Source organism: Pteropus vampyrus, unplaced genomic scaffold (assembly GCF_000151845.1).
Source record: "Pteropus vampyrus isolate Shadow unplaced genomic scaffold, Pvam_2.0 Scaffold76, whole genome shotgun sequence".
Taxonomy (NCBI): Eukaryota; Metazoa; Chordata; class Mammalia; order Chiroptera; family Pteropodidae; genus Pteropus; species Pteropus vampyrus.
In genome coordinates, this window is record NW_011888857.1 from 4570691 (window position 1) to 4585308 (window position 14618).

Here is a 14618-nt window from a genome sequence, read left to right on the forward strand (position 1 = left end):
TGCAATTTTGCATAAATATATTAAAGGGGAAACCTTGTGATTTATGTCTTTAAATATGCGATGAACATTAAGCAGCTGGGTCAGCACATGGAAATTTCTTGGAGAGAAACCATAGCAATATTTGGGTTCATCGAGTACATTGACAGTGATATTTTCCATATGTCTTCTAGAGAATGTAAAGCTGAGCTCAGGGCCACTGCTTAAATTACACATAAATAAGCCAAAAGAACTCATTTTGTACTCATTGCAAATGTTTTCTCATTATATTGATTTCATCAGTTTGAGAACATTTATAACTAGCATCTTCCAGGCCACATCTTAAGATGAACTTTGGAAGTGCCATTTTCTCCAAAAATAAAAGGAAAGGAAAAATTTCCCCTCTTTTACCTCCCAAATGTGAAATTTGGATAATTTTTAAAAGAAAAAAATCTATACCCTAAAGTGAGTCTTTGCTTGTTTATTCAGCAGGTGCTCGTTGATTGTCTCCTGGGTTCCCTGTAAGCTATGTATTGTGAATATAACAATAGGAAAAAAAAACCCAAAATTAATTTTCCAGAAAACACTTTGATTACAGTTACGGTAAGGACTTCCAAGGAAATTTTCAGTTAATAAGAAGAATCTATGGTGAGCAAGAGACTGAGGAAGAAATATGACTTCCTGGGGCAGAAAGAGGGATCTAGTTGCCAATCCTTCATAATACAGAGTAGGGTAAGGAAACTCTTTCTGTGACACCTTTTTTTGATACTGATGTAACAAAGGAAGATAAAGGAAATATTGAGCAAGGGGAGTAGAGCAAAAGCAGACAATATGTGGCTATTAAAACTCCCCCAAACCTTTTCAGTCAGGACTGAATTCAAGGGTGCATTGGGAATCAGCCTTTTAAACAGGCTTTCCAGTGATTTTTATGCACTCCATAATTTGAGAACTTTTGCACTGATTTCGATTCTCATGTTTATTAGACCCTCAAATGACCTTTGTGCTCTTTCACTTTTGTCTCTGAATCGATTTTGGGATTACTTTACAGAGAATATAAAGTAAAGCCATTGGTCAGACATTTGGAAAGAGCAAGGAGCCAACCTCGTTCCACATGAAATAGAAATCCTCACAGTGTGGAAAAGTGGAAAGAGAACTGAACTGGACACCAAAACTTGTGTTTGAATTTTGGCTCTGTCACTCACTCTATATGGCCATGGAAAGTAATTTCTCTTCTCTCATTCTGTTTGCTTGTTCAAAAAATGATCAGCATTTTCCAAACTCCAGCCAACGGAGTACCACCTTCAAAATAGTATCACCTGTACTATTAGAAATATTTTTCTTTCAATAGGTATTCAAGTTTAATTTGAAAAGGACTTTTATATCATTACCATAAATGGAAAACCAATCATCACTTACTGTAATTAGAAAGTCATAACTATAAAATATATAACGATTAAAAAATTTAAAAAGTCTATCCCTGAAGCTCTAAAATTTAAGTCCTTGAATATTCTGTTCTGTATTTTTTTCAGTCTTTTTTCTCTTTGCTTTGCAGTCTCGGAAATTTCTATTTTTATATCCTCAAGCTCAGGGATTCTTTCCTCAGCTGTTTCCACTCTACTAATGAGTCCATCAAGGATATTATTCATTTCTGTTATAGTGTTTTTGACCTCTAGCATTTCTTTTTGATTCTTGGAATTTCCATCTCTCTACTTACATTAGCCATGTGTTCTTGAATATTGTCTACTTTTTACATTAAAGCCCTTAGCTATTAATCATTGTTTTTTAAAATTCCTGGTCTGATAATTCCAATATTCATATCCGACTCTGGTTCTGATGCTTGTTCAGTCCCTTCAAACTGTGCATCTTTTAGTATGCCTTGTAATGTTTTTGTTGAAATATGGACATGATATACTAGGTAAAAGGAACTGTGGTAAGTAGGCCTTTAATAATGTATCGGTAAGGCGTAGTTCTCCAGGCCTATGATTAGGTCTCAGTCTTTTGGTGAACTTGTGTCTCTGGACTGTGAACTTCAGCGCATCTCAGGTTCACCCTCTTAAGTGAGAAAGGATGGCTAGAGGGGTCTGAAATTATGTATTTTCCTCTCCCCAGGCAGATTAGGCTCTCGCAAAATAGTTTCTCCTGAGTGCAGGCTTGTTAAGAAGAACAAAATGGTCCCTTTTCTCCTCTCCCACTGGAAGAACAGGGTTTTTGTTTTTGTTTTTTGTTTTTGTTTTGCTTTTGTTTTTTCCCCCCTCTAATATTTACTGTGAGGACCTGTAGAGTTCTTGCAGGTAAAATGAAAATGTGAGGGCCTCCCTATGTCTGGGTCCCTCAGGAGTTTTTATCTTTTAGGCTTGTCCGCATGGAGCCTCCAGCAATTTGTTAATTATAAATCAGGTTTCCCCAGCCTGGCACTGGTTTCTGTGAAGGTTTTCACTTTGGTAAGTTGTGATTCTTTATAACTGCCTGTTTGTCTCTACAATTTGGGGGACTGTGGTGGTTTGTCCTATGACCTCACTTGTCTGATAAATCTAAGAAGAGTTATTGATTTTTCAGTTTGTTCATTTTTTTACTTGTTAGGGTGGAGTAAGGACTCTGAAGTTCCTTATATGATGGTCTGGAAACTGGAAGTTCCCTGCTGAGATGTTTTAAACTGGTGAATGAAATTATCTGCCAGTAGAAAATGAGAAAGCTTTTGAAACTAAAATTACATATGCGCATAGATAAAATGTGTTATATAAGTGGAGGAGGAAAAAGAAATAAGGTCCTGCTTGGCACAAAAACAAACTTTTCTAGATATTTGAGGTCCTGGGGATGTGAAATGGTTTCACTAAATATGTAAAATGGAGAGTACTGAAAGAAACAACCATCCTAGCTCCTTTCATTTATTTCATAAATATTTAGGCACTGGGGAAACATAAATGAAAACATCTCTGCCTAAAAAATTCACCGTCTATTGAACATTGTTGTTTAGTTAGACTCATGGGCTTCATCTGTTTCTTCAAGAGCACTGTCTGGCCTACTACTTCAGAGACCTTCCTTTGTTTGCTCTGCCTGGTACATCCTCCCTGTCTGCTTCCCCCATTCACCTAGACAAGTCTCTCCTGTCTAGAGCAGATCATCTAACATTCATCTCCATCCTAATTTTTCTGTTGTCTACTCCTCAGTACAACCATGTGTACCAGGGGTAAAGACCTCCCCAGGCCTGAGGACAGATCCTAACACATTTAAGTTAATTACAGAAATCCCATTCCCTTTTGTCAGTAATTAGTTTAGTAGAATTTACTTGACACAATTATGGTTGAGAAAGCATTAGAGAAAGGCTGTATGTGAGGTTTTAGGAAAGGATTCTCTGATTCCAAGAAAGAGACACAGGAAAGTTGGTCTCTTTATTCCTCCCCATGTAGCCATGTCTGGATGTGATGCCTGGAACTTCTGTAGCCATTTTACCAGCTTGAGGATCAAGCGCACACCTGAAGGAAGACAGAACCAAGAGAACCACAGAGATGTGGGGCTGGGGATACACAATGTGGGGAGCCTGCCTTATTTCCTGGACTTTATATTTTGTGAGATAAAAAGTTTCCTTATTGTTAGATTCAGAGTTTCTATTAATTGAGGCCCAATGTATCATTATTATATATCATTCTTCATCAAACACCTTAAAAGTCACTTTTTCAGGGAAAGCTTCCCTGAGATCCACTCTCCCTCAGATTTGTCCTGTCTTCATATTTTATGCTCTTGTTGCTTCTTGGACTTTTCTTCTATAGCATTTGCCACAGTTAATAATTATTTATTTCTGTGATTATTTGATTAATGCCTGATATTCTCACTAGATCCTTATCCTGATTGAGAGAATGGAGGAAGGATTCATGGGGGAGGTAAAACTCAAGCTGAATTTTCAAGGGGGAGGAACTTTCCCGGCGTAAAAGGTAGTAGGAAAGATTATTCTAGGCAGCTAAAAAAATATGTGCAGAGACCCAGAGGTGTGCTTTATGCCATAAGTCCAACCAAATCAAATTTTCATTGCAAAGACTTTTAGTTCAAATTTATTGTCAGAATGATATATTTTTTGAGGATGACATAAACAGCTATTTCTGTTTTTAAAATGTCTCCTGTCTTTTAGTTTAAATTCTTGAACAGATAAATTACCTTCAGTATCACTCAGTTTTTCCATAGAATTCTTTATTTTGCATAAACCCCTTCTACCTATCTAGTAGATATATATTTACTCACTGTTTAGTGGTCAGCTAGAGGGAGAAATAGAAGCTAGTGAAGGTACTTTGTGACGTGTCATTCTGGTGACCCATGGAGTTATTCCAATTAACTAGCCAAGAAATTAATATTCTTCAAGTCAAATCAGAAAAATGGAACAGATAATGAGTCCACACTGACAAATAGGGGTAAATTCTAATCCAAGTTACATCAGATCTATTATGAGTTTGGGGGGAAGTCAAATCTTTAGAATATTATATCCAGGAAATCTAATCATCTTTAGTCGGCACCATCTGCTATAGCTCATAATATGTCATGTCCTATATAATACTTCAGAGATTGTTGCAACTGTATCCAATCCTTCTGTCCCTCCTTTCCAGGGCAGAAATAATTTTCAACAGAGAAGGAACCAGCCAGGCCACAGGGTGCTGGCTTGAGATGCTGTCTTCTAGCAACAAAACATAATATGTAAGAGGTCTAGCCGATTTTGAATATAAGCCACCACTGATTCTTTACATATAGAGTGTAACTGATTCCACAAACTAGGCCAATATCATTAGTTTATCATCATACTGTAAAGCTTGTAACCTTTGTCACAACCACAGCATGTCTCCAGGAAAACAAGTGATGATTTCATCTACCATATATATACTTTCCAAATGGAGATCTCCAATACAGGTCTCTGTCCTGAGTTGCATGTGTATATATATCCAACTGCCAAAAGAAATAGCTCAGGGGAAATGCAAGTTTAGTCTGTTCAAAACTGGATTCACTTTGCGGACCACAAGCTTGCTTCTGCTATTGTTGCTTCTCTCCTGGAGCATGGAATCAGCAATCATTTCTCCCAACTAGAAACCTAGGAGACATCTTGGACATCTCCCTCATTCTTCACGTGCAGTGGAGCATCAAGTCTTCTAGATTTAGCCTTCTATCTCCATTCTCTCTCCCAGCATTCTAATTCAATCTTCTTAACTTCTCATCTGGCTTCCTGCAGTAAGTAGATTTATAACCTCAGAAGTGGATTTATGGTCTCTAGTCTTTCTCATTTACAATTCCCTCTACAATGAATCCAGATGGATCTTTAAAAAATAAATATCTGATCAAGACACTTTATTGCTTGAAAACCTTTAAATGGCTTCTCACTCTTTTCAAGATTAAATATCAACTTTTTAGTGCAACATACTTTTTGACATTTCATGACTTGGCCACCATATCTGTCTCCAGCCTCATATATCTTTTTAAACACTAATCCAACCTCCCCCTTTACAATCTCTGTTATTATACTTAATAATAGTTAACATCTATTGAGTACTTACTCTAAGCTAGGAACTGTGCTAAAGTCTTTACATCAATATTTTCCAAACTTCTCTGATGATATGTATCACCTGGGATGCTTATTAAAAACACAATTGCTGGTTCTTATCTCAGATCCATTGAATCATAATCTTTAAGGAGTAAGCCTGGGAAGTTGTATTGAAAAAATACACACCTGAAGATATCATGGTGACTTTTATCGTCTGAGAAGTTTGGGAAAATAATGCTTTGCATAAACTTTTGTTTAATACTCATAAAAATTTAATGAGATAAGAACTGTTATTAGTCTAATTTGTAGATAGAAAAACTGAGGCTTAAAAGAAGAGTTAAGTAATTGTCATTGTTACAATTTGAGCCTAGGCATCCAATTCCAGAACTCACACCACTGTTACGACCTACTCTCTCTCTCACTTGTGTGGCAACACATGCTCTGTGTTCACTCTCATTTCTCTGTGTCTCTTCTGCCCTTTGACTACTTGGAAAGTCATTTCCCCATCTTTGCCTGGAAAACTTTTAACCCTTATTCAGCTCAGGCTAAAACTTTCATTCTCTTCCCCATTTTAGCTTGCTCACCTTCCTATGAACCATTCTGTTAACATAACACATCATCATCTATCTCCTTATCTATTTCCCTACCAGTCTCTTGACAGGCATATCTCAAGTCCATCTGTGTCCTCAGTCTAGCAGAGTGGTTGACATATACCAAATATGTGATAAGTATCTGCTGAGTGAATAAAAGTATAATAAGTCATGTTAGCTGGGCAAGTACCTAGGGTTTAGATGTTATAAATGGAAGGAGCTAGAGTCACTCTAGAAAATTATTCGTTTTTAGGTATTGAATGCTGCCTCTGAGAACCAGGCCATGCCCCTTTTGAATACACCAGTTTTCATTCTAGGAATGTTTTAGGACAGATGGGATTGAGAACCCAACCCATTTTTTTCGAAGTTCAAAGGAATCAAACATGCGTGATATACTACAATAGTCCCCATCAAGACCAGAGGATAGGAAAGGACAATAAAGTCCCTACAGAGGGGTGGTGTTATAAGGGAAAAAGCAGTCTTTGCTGGTGATGTGGATTCAATGCCAGAGTCAGAGAATCAGAGGAGTGTGATGACGTGGCCTTGTCACCCTCGATCCAGACTCCCAGTGCCATAGACACACTGAGTGTGAAGAAAAAGTTAAAATGTGGTTGGTAGTAGTGTTTTCATTTGGTCTTAAGGCAACAGGTAGAGCTCTACAGTGGTAGCAGTGATCAAGACTTTCGAAATAGGGAGTTTGGTTAGGGCCCAAGATATATGGACTAACAATCTACATACTGCCAGGATTTCAGCAGATGATAGGGCTGAGGCTCCCCTTTTTGGCAGGAGTAGGGAAGGGACTGGGCTCAACAGAAGTGAGATTTCCATGGCTGGTAGTGACATCTGTGTTCCACCAATGGGGACAAGGCAGTGGCCGTAGAAGAAGCCGAGACCTGCAGGTGAATCTGTTCATGGGTTAACAGATATTGTGTCCATTTATGAAGTTTGCAGGCATCTTGGCTCTACCTTTCCCAGTTGGTAATTGAAGGCAAGAAATGAGGAGAACTGACTCATGGGAAGGTGTAAGCTATCCTGGCCTTGGGAGTATTTATTTGGGGTATGGGAAAGTTAGGGAGAAGAGAATTTCTCTTAATTTGGCATACTTTGGTTTGGTGTCATAATTTAAGTATTAAAGGAAATGCTGAGATCACCAGACTGGTGAAGTCTGGAAATTTGGGTAATAGAATTATTTAATAAAAGTGAATAAAATAGATTTTTGAAAACATGAAGACTTTTCCCAAACATGATAAAAACAGTCATATGCAGTCATGAAAAATGAGACCCTAGGCAACAGAGCAGAAACATGTTTTATATTAGACAAGTTTTATTTGAAACACAAGCTTTATTTGAAACAAAAGCTTTCTTTAAAAAAGGTGTTATCTGAAGAAAAGTTTTATTTGATACAAAACTATTTGTAGGCATTCTGGTGACTCTCATATATAGGAAAAACATTAGATCATACATGCAACAGACGAGAAGGGATGTTTTGTTTGGAAAAAAGAGAACACTGATACCACATCTAAAGAGCTGGCATTGTAAATAATTACAAAGAAAACTCTTGTGAGAAAGGTGACATGTTCAATGTTAAAGAAATTAATATGACAATGAACTGGATCATGGACTGTGAAGACAAGTAACCTTGCATATCTTACAAAATGCTATCATTGGAATCTTACTGAAATTATAGCTAGGAGATTCAGTTTCTATTCTGAACACTCTGCTGTAAGATGCGAAGCCTGGACATTACCACATCCCAGTCAGCGTAAGCTCCTTCTAGATGGCGGGATATCTCAGTTCCTGCTTCATAGCTCCGTCGGCCATGAAGTAAGCGCCAGTTATCAAAGGTAATCACATCGCCTAGACAAAATATTTTTTTCAATATGAGTAATCATGTGTTTAATATTTGCAGAGCTAGAAAGTACAAAATGCAAAACGTCATTGCTACTTAGCTTGCATCAAGAAACAGTATGTTTATTTCTTTATATAAAAGTGTACATTTACTTTTCACACAAATCAGGCCATTGGATGCAAACAGTTTTAGACCTTTTGACATTTAAACTACACGGCCTGGTAGGATCCTGGTAGACACCTTTATAATTCTTACTTAAGGATTACCTAGGAGCTTGTTAAAAATGAATATTTTAAAGTCTGGAGAGTCAATAGAGCAGGGACAAGGACCAGGAATCTGCTCTTTAAGTTAGTTGGTTACTCACCAAGATTCTACTGTTATCTGTTCCACATGATATATTTGAGAAAAACTGCTCCAAATATTGCTTTAAATGGTTAAGGCCGAAAAAAATACAGCCTTTCAGTTGTTTGAGAAAACATGTTCACTGACCTGGATTCATCTTGAAAGTAAACTTGAATTCTTTACAATTCATGAGGTCAACAAAATCCTTCAGAGCAGCATAAAAAGGCTGAACTCTTTCGACAGGTACATCAAATATTGTGTCTCTAGTTGCATTATTGAAGTTGATGCGAACCACTTGGCCTTTATCATCTAATCTATTTTTTTTAAACAGAAAAAGTTAAAATATAAAAGTCACAAAGCATCTATTTACATTTCTAGGGGTCAATTTGTCTTGGAAGATATTCGTGAAATACAGTATTAAAGAATCTAAACTCATGTACAGAAGGCGTTAAGGTTATTTATGTGTGGTGCAGTGTATTCATTTATTTTTTCATTTATTCACTTAGCAAGTATTTTTTGAAATCTTACTACCTAAGTGCCAGAATGATTCAAATTAGCTTAAAATAAATGTTACTGAGAGATTCCAGTTAAAAAGTTTTTATGTTTTGGGAAGTGAATTCATTCTTTATTCTTTGAAACAATAGATTTTATGTATCAAAATATTTTTATAAGTCCGTAGGCCAATCACTATGTTTCATCTATTGGGGTTTTAAGTATGATTTTTTTGGAGCATTATTAGAAAGAAAGATCTGTGTTTTTTTTTTTTTTTTTAAGTTTGAAATACGTGTTTCTAATTCAATCCCTAGTTTACAGATGGAGAAAGTGAGGAACAGAGAAGAGTCTAGCCTGAGGTACATTCTTTGGATCTATCTATGGCTCCTTTTGTCACTGACAAGAATGTCATGACTTTGAAACTTCTTGGCAGTCTTCCATTCTAGCCATTCTGGTGATCTGTTATTTGTTTTTGTTTTCCCCACTAACACCATAATTTCTTAATGGGAATGGTTATGGTAGTTATGAGCTCTCTCTTTTAGAGTCCGTGTGTGTATCCTCACATATCAGTGAAAGGAACTTCGTGATCCATTAATCAAATTAAATCAGCATTGTGTGTCCCATGGTACATTGTATCAAGCTTTCTTTTCCAAAAGTTCACAAATATAGGCAAAAATAATCAATTTCCTCTTTGTCTCTCTCTGTCTCTGTCTCTGTCTCTGTCTCTCTGTCTCTCTCTCAGTTTCTGTCTCTTTTCACCTGGTATTAACTTTCTACCTGAGAAAACAAGACCCAAGTTTATTATTTAACATCCTCAGCAATGACATGAGGGGAAATAGCAAGCAAATTAATTATGAGGTCTAGAGAAAACATTATTTTGAGAACGGAAAAATGTTACCAGTGGCAGGCATCTTGAAGAGCAATCTAAAATGCAAAATTGAATCTGAGCAGGAAGGAAATTTTGCATGTAATAACAGAATAAAAGGAAAGCCCCAATGCAGTCTATATGATGAGAAAGGGTAAAAAGCTCCTAAAGATAAGGAATACCTGGCTATATATTAACTATACATAAAGGACAAGCATTTGAACATAAACCGACAACATGGTGACTTCAAAACAGCAAAAGCAAATCATCATCAGTGATGCCAACAAAAGAACCCAATCGAAGGACCATTGAATCACCTCCTACAATCAGAGTTGGTGCTGTGAATACTCTTATTTGTTATAACATTGTTTTATCGAGAGATGTGATGTTTGATGGAACTTCTTGAATTTGTTGTGGGAATGTCACTATGGGTTGCCCTCTACATCTCTTTTTATGAGAATCTGTATTAAACATCTCGAATCTTGCAAGTTAAATATGTTCTCTCCTTGCTTTGGTCTGTAGAAACTCAGAGCTGAAATTAAAATCTATCACCAGTAAATGTGTTGAACTTTATGGAAATCATAAAGCTAGCTAAAATTTATTTTGCCCTTTCTGCGTCAGAGGGGACATCCATTTACTATATCTAATTCTTACTTCGATTGTATGTGGTAAGTATTAATATTATACCCCCTTTTTATGATGACTTAGTGAGCATAAGTCACTTCACCAAGATCCCACCACTAACAAGGGAAGGGGTTGTATTCATATGATTGCATTTGTAACCACTAAAAAGCACTGCTATAGCTTAATCTCATCATTATTATCTTTGTCTGAGTTTCTTCATTTGTTTATTTTTTATTGTACTGTATTATACCTAACTCTGTCAAGAGCCTCCAAGATCTTTTTGTACTAGATAGGAGATAAGCATCTCAAAAAAAATTAAAAAGTTATCACAAAGAAAAAGAAATAAACACAAACACGCAGGAGACCGAGGCCCTCAATGAATTGAAAATCCCTCTTTGTTTCATCTCCTGATTTTAAAAATACATTTTGAAGTGGATTAATGTTAACCATTTGATATTTTCTAGGGGTATCCCTGAGGCCTTGAAAACAGGCAAATTTTGGAATTTTAATATAAAAAGTAACAAAGCCAAATGACGATTCAGATGGTGAACATTTAGTTAATCTCATGCGGTAGGTAAGCTTTTTTGCCTCTGTTCACTAGCCTTGCAGAATCAGTAACCTATTGTGCCGGAACAAAATTACAATTTTTCATGGGGTTTTAAGGTAATTTTTGAATAGTAAAAACTGTTATATTAAAACTGGAAATCTAAGAGTTATTTTCCCACCTCAATGACCAACCTCTCAGAGAATGTTATTCTGAACTAGAATTTATTTTTGATGTTTGCCTTTCTCTCATAACCTTTATCCAATTTGTCAGGAAAATACGCTGTTTTGACCTACAAAATATATCTGAAAAGGCACGCTTCTCCACACTGCCCCTATTTCTGTGCGGACCACTCATTTTCAAGGCATCACCTAAAGTCCTGCAGTAGCTTCCTAACTGGTCTTCTTATTCCTGTTGTTGCTTTTCTACACCTCATTTAGCACAGCAGCCAGGATGATCCATTTAAAATGTAAATAAATTTACATGAGTGTCTCTCTTTTTGTCAAAATCTTGCAGCAGCTCCCTATTTCATTAAGAGTGAAAGCCAACGCTCTTCCGATGGCTAACAAGGCTCTACATGAATTGATCCCCATTTGACTTTCCTCTCTTAATACTCAGCTCCACACTGGCCTCCTTGCTTTCTTTTTAACTTTTCTTTCTTTCTTTTTTTTTTTTTTATGCCTACAGCACCTGGTCTTCCTAGGTGGTCTCTCTCCTTGCTTTCTTTGAACACACTAAACATGTTTTTAGGACCTTCTTAGGACCTCTGCTCTAGCTGTTTCTGGAAACTGCTTATCTCCTGAGAAATCGTCCTCATTTAAGTTTTTGCTCAAATATCACTTACTCAGTAAAACTTTTCCTTGTTACATTATTTAATGATGTAAGTTCCGTCCTTCTTAAGTCTTTAGTACTACAGATTCTCCTTATCCTGCCCTACTTTTCCTTTTTTATTAAGCACTTACAAATGTTTTAACATTCACTGTAATTTACTCATTTGTTAAATGGATCTTTATTTTTTTCACTGACAGATCCCATGCATCAGAAATAGTGGCTGGCCTCAATAAATATTTATTGAATGAAGAAACGAAGGCTCTATATGTATATGAGAAAACTGAGTGAGTATACTCAGGATTTAAAGATTAATTAAATGCGTTTATTTTCATATTATTTGGCTATTTCTCCTTAAAGAATATAACTCACTTCTAAAATTGGAAACACCCCAAATTGCATCAACTGAGGTATAATTAAATAAACCATGTCCTGGAAACACACTATAATTCTCAAATAAAAAGATAAATTTATGGCCTTCATAGATACTTAAAAAATTATGATCAAGTACTATCGAATGAGAAGAAAACACAAAATGCTCTTTGTAGGGAACAGATGATTTTTGTTGGCATCAATTCGGGGAGACATCCCTGTTTTATTCTTAGCCCGCGTGGTTCAGCTGAGGCTCCAGAGATGAACATATGATCCAAGAATGGCCAATCAGAATTGTCAGACTTTTCGTCTATAGTGATTGCCTCGAGGATACACTTGGACACAAATCGGGCAGTGAATTATTCAGCTTTGTTGTAGCTATTTACAAATAAATGCTTTTTGTGTTCTGTAATTACCAGTGCTAACGATAATGAAAACTTGGAGCTTCCATTGATTATCTTTGAAAATGTAGCCAACACATAGGATGGTAAAGCTAAGAGGTGAAGAAAAAAGAGATCAATTTCAGATGACATTGTTTAACTCCTGGATTTAATTTGTGTTAGATTCTTTCACTTTGACTGGTATAATCACACTGGTTATAACAATGTAGAATTTATATTTTAAAAATTAAGTGGACATGAAGTCTTAGTTATTTCTCATGTTAAGAATAGAGATTTTATGAAATTTGATAAAGAATTTTTTTATGGTGAAAAGTTTTTTTATCTTCCCTTATAAAATTTGATTAAAGTGTTAATAAAAAGTAAAGCTCTGGAGTTAAATGAAGCTTTCTACAGTTTAAGCTTTAGGTTCATGAAACTTTTGCTGTCAACTGTTTTATTGCTGTGAGAAATTTATAAATAGCACTTACTCTATAATTTTGTGTTTAGATTGTACAGAGTAATCGCAGTAATCCACTCCAATGTCTGTGAAGTCCACAAAAGTGGAGGACAAAATCTGAAATGCTTGTGGATTTTTTTCCTTGAGCTTTCGGCACACATTAAATCCATCTACAATTTCTGAATCACCTCCAGTGACAGTTTGTTTTATGCAGTGCAGAAGCTGAACCTATAAAGAGAAATATGTTTTAAAATGACATGCGCTTACGTATTCTAACACTATGTTAAAGAAAGATACAGAAGGATATGGATGCACTAAAATCAACAAACCTTTTTCATTTGTCTTTGTGCAGCAGAGAAAGGGTTTAGGGAGAAAAAGTAGCTTGTAATTAACATTTTATAATTCAGACATTGTTATAATTGAAGACATGAGCACAGGCATAATAATGTTCATTAGTAAATGAAAGGCACAGATAATAGCTGCAGGGACTGAGCACTTCATGTTGGAGTATTTATGACTTCATGTTGGCTTTATGAAGGAGGGGGAATTTAATCTGGGTAAAGGAGGGAGGATAAGATTTTGAATAGAATAGGATGGAGACAGCAAGTCAGGTGGCAATGACGAAATGCACATGTCACTGTGTATCAAAAAGTTTGGCTGCAGTAGAGGGTCACACCTGGGAATAGTAGATCCAGTTGGAAAGGTAATTTGGAACCTTATCATGGAGAGTCTTGAATGTCAGATGAAGGATATTGGGCTTTCTCTAGTGTACAGAGGAGAATCACTAAAGGCTTTTGAATATAGAAGTCAAAACTGAATTTTGACTATTAGTCCAGTGGTGCTACATGGGATAAATTTTTTTAAGGGGGACCTAGTGAGAGAGTAACTACTTGGGTGTCTAATGCAGTAGTTCAGATGTAAGGATAAGAAGGGAATAAGGTAGGGTGGGGCTATGAGGAGAGATAAACTCAAGAAACACTGGGAATGTGAAACCAAAAGGATAATGTTAGGTGTTTTTACTAAGATTTAGGGGAAAATGTTTAATATTATTTCATTTTGAAAAGCAAACATAGTAAAATTTTAAAAATATTTCTTGAATGGAGTTTGTTTGTTTTCCTTGGTTATATGACTCCTTTTGGTAAGTCAGCATGGGTGGGTGATTTTGAATACCTAAATTTAGGCCCCAATTTCCTGCTTGAAAAAACTAACACTATTCAGCTGTGACAACTTTATTCTTACTGAGTGAAATAAAAATCAAAACCAATGTCTCACAATTCCTGCAGAAAGGAAGAGGCAATATGATCAAAGGCCTAGACTAGGGGGATATCGATATGAGTGAGAAAAACATCCATATACCTTGTTCTAGGCAATTTCCATAATTGCTTAGAACAGTGCAGTTCATTAGAACTTTCTGCAATGGTGGAAATGTTCTACGCTGCCCTATATAGTCATCAATAGTCCCACATGGCTATTGCGTATTTGAAATATGTTTAGAGTAACTGAGGAACTGAATTTTAGTTTTTTTCAAAATGTAACTAATTTAAATTAAAATTTAAATAGTCATTTGTGGCTAGTGACTACTATATTAAATAATGCAGGTCTAGAACACAAATCCTGACACCCTTTCAAAACTGCATTAATTTTCTCAATGTTTTATACATACTTATTCTCAAATTATGATTGTCATATACACTTATTAATTTTTCACTATAGTCCTTAGAATTTGATACTTTTATCTCCATTTTGAAGGTGAAGAAACTGATACCCAGAGCTGAAAAAAATTG

General features: G+C 36.0%; 1 protein-coding gene and 1 long non-coding RNA gene across 6 annotated transcripts in view; one reads left to right on the forward strand and one right to left on the reverse strand.

The window, feature by feature from the left end:
* LOC111741300 overlaps window positions 1–14618 on the forward strand; it is a 154379-nt gene that overhangs the window by 117001 nt on the left and 22760 nt on the right. The gene's annotated exons all lie outside the window — the stretch shown is intronic.
* BBOX1 (gamma-butyrobetaine hydroxylase 1) overlaps window positions 7458–14618 on the reverse strand; it is a 58630-nt gene continuing 51469 nt past the window's right edge. For 2 of the 4 annotated variants that reach the window (XM_023532079.1, XM_011362577.2), the window contains exons 6-8: window positions 12866–13062; window positions 8420–8586; window positions 7458–7938 (exon numbers count right to left, since the gene is read on the reverse strand). In XM_023532079.1, coding sequence (XP_023387847.1) covers window positions 7778–7938; window positions 8420–8586; window positions 12866–13062 — 525 coding nt within the window. In that variant the 3' untranslated portion in view covers window positions 7458–7777. Of the gene's footprint in view, window positions 7939–8419; window positions 8587–12865; window positions 13063–14618 lie in introns of those variants that run through there. The other 2 variants (XR_002780954.1, XR_002780953.1) reach the window with 2 other exon arrangements.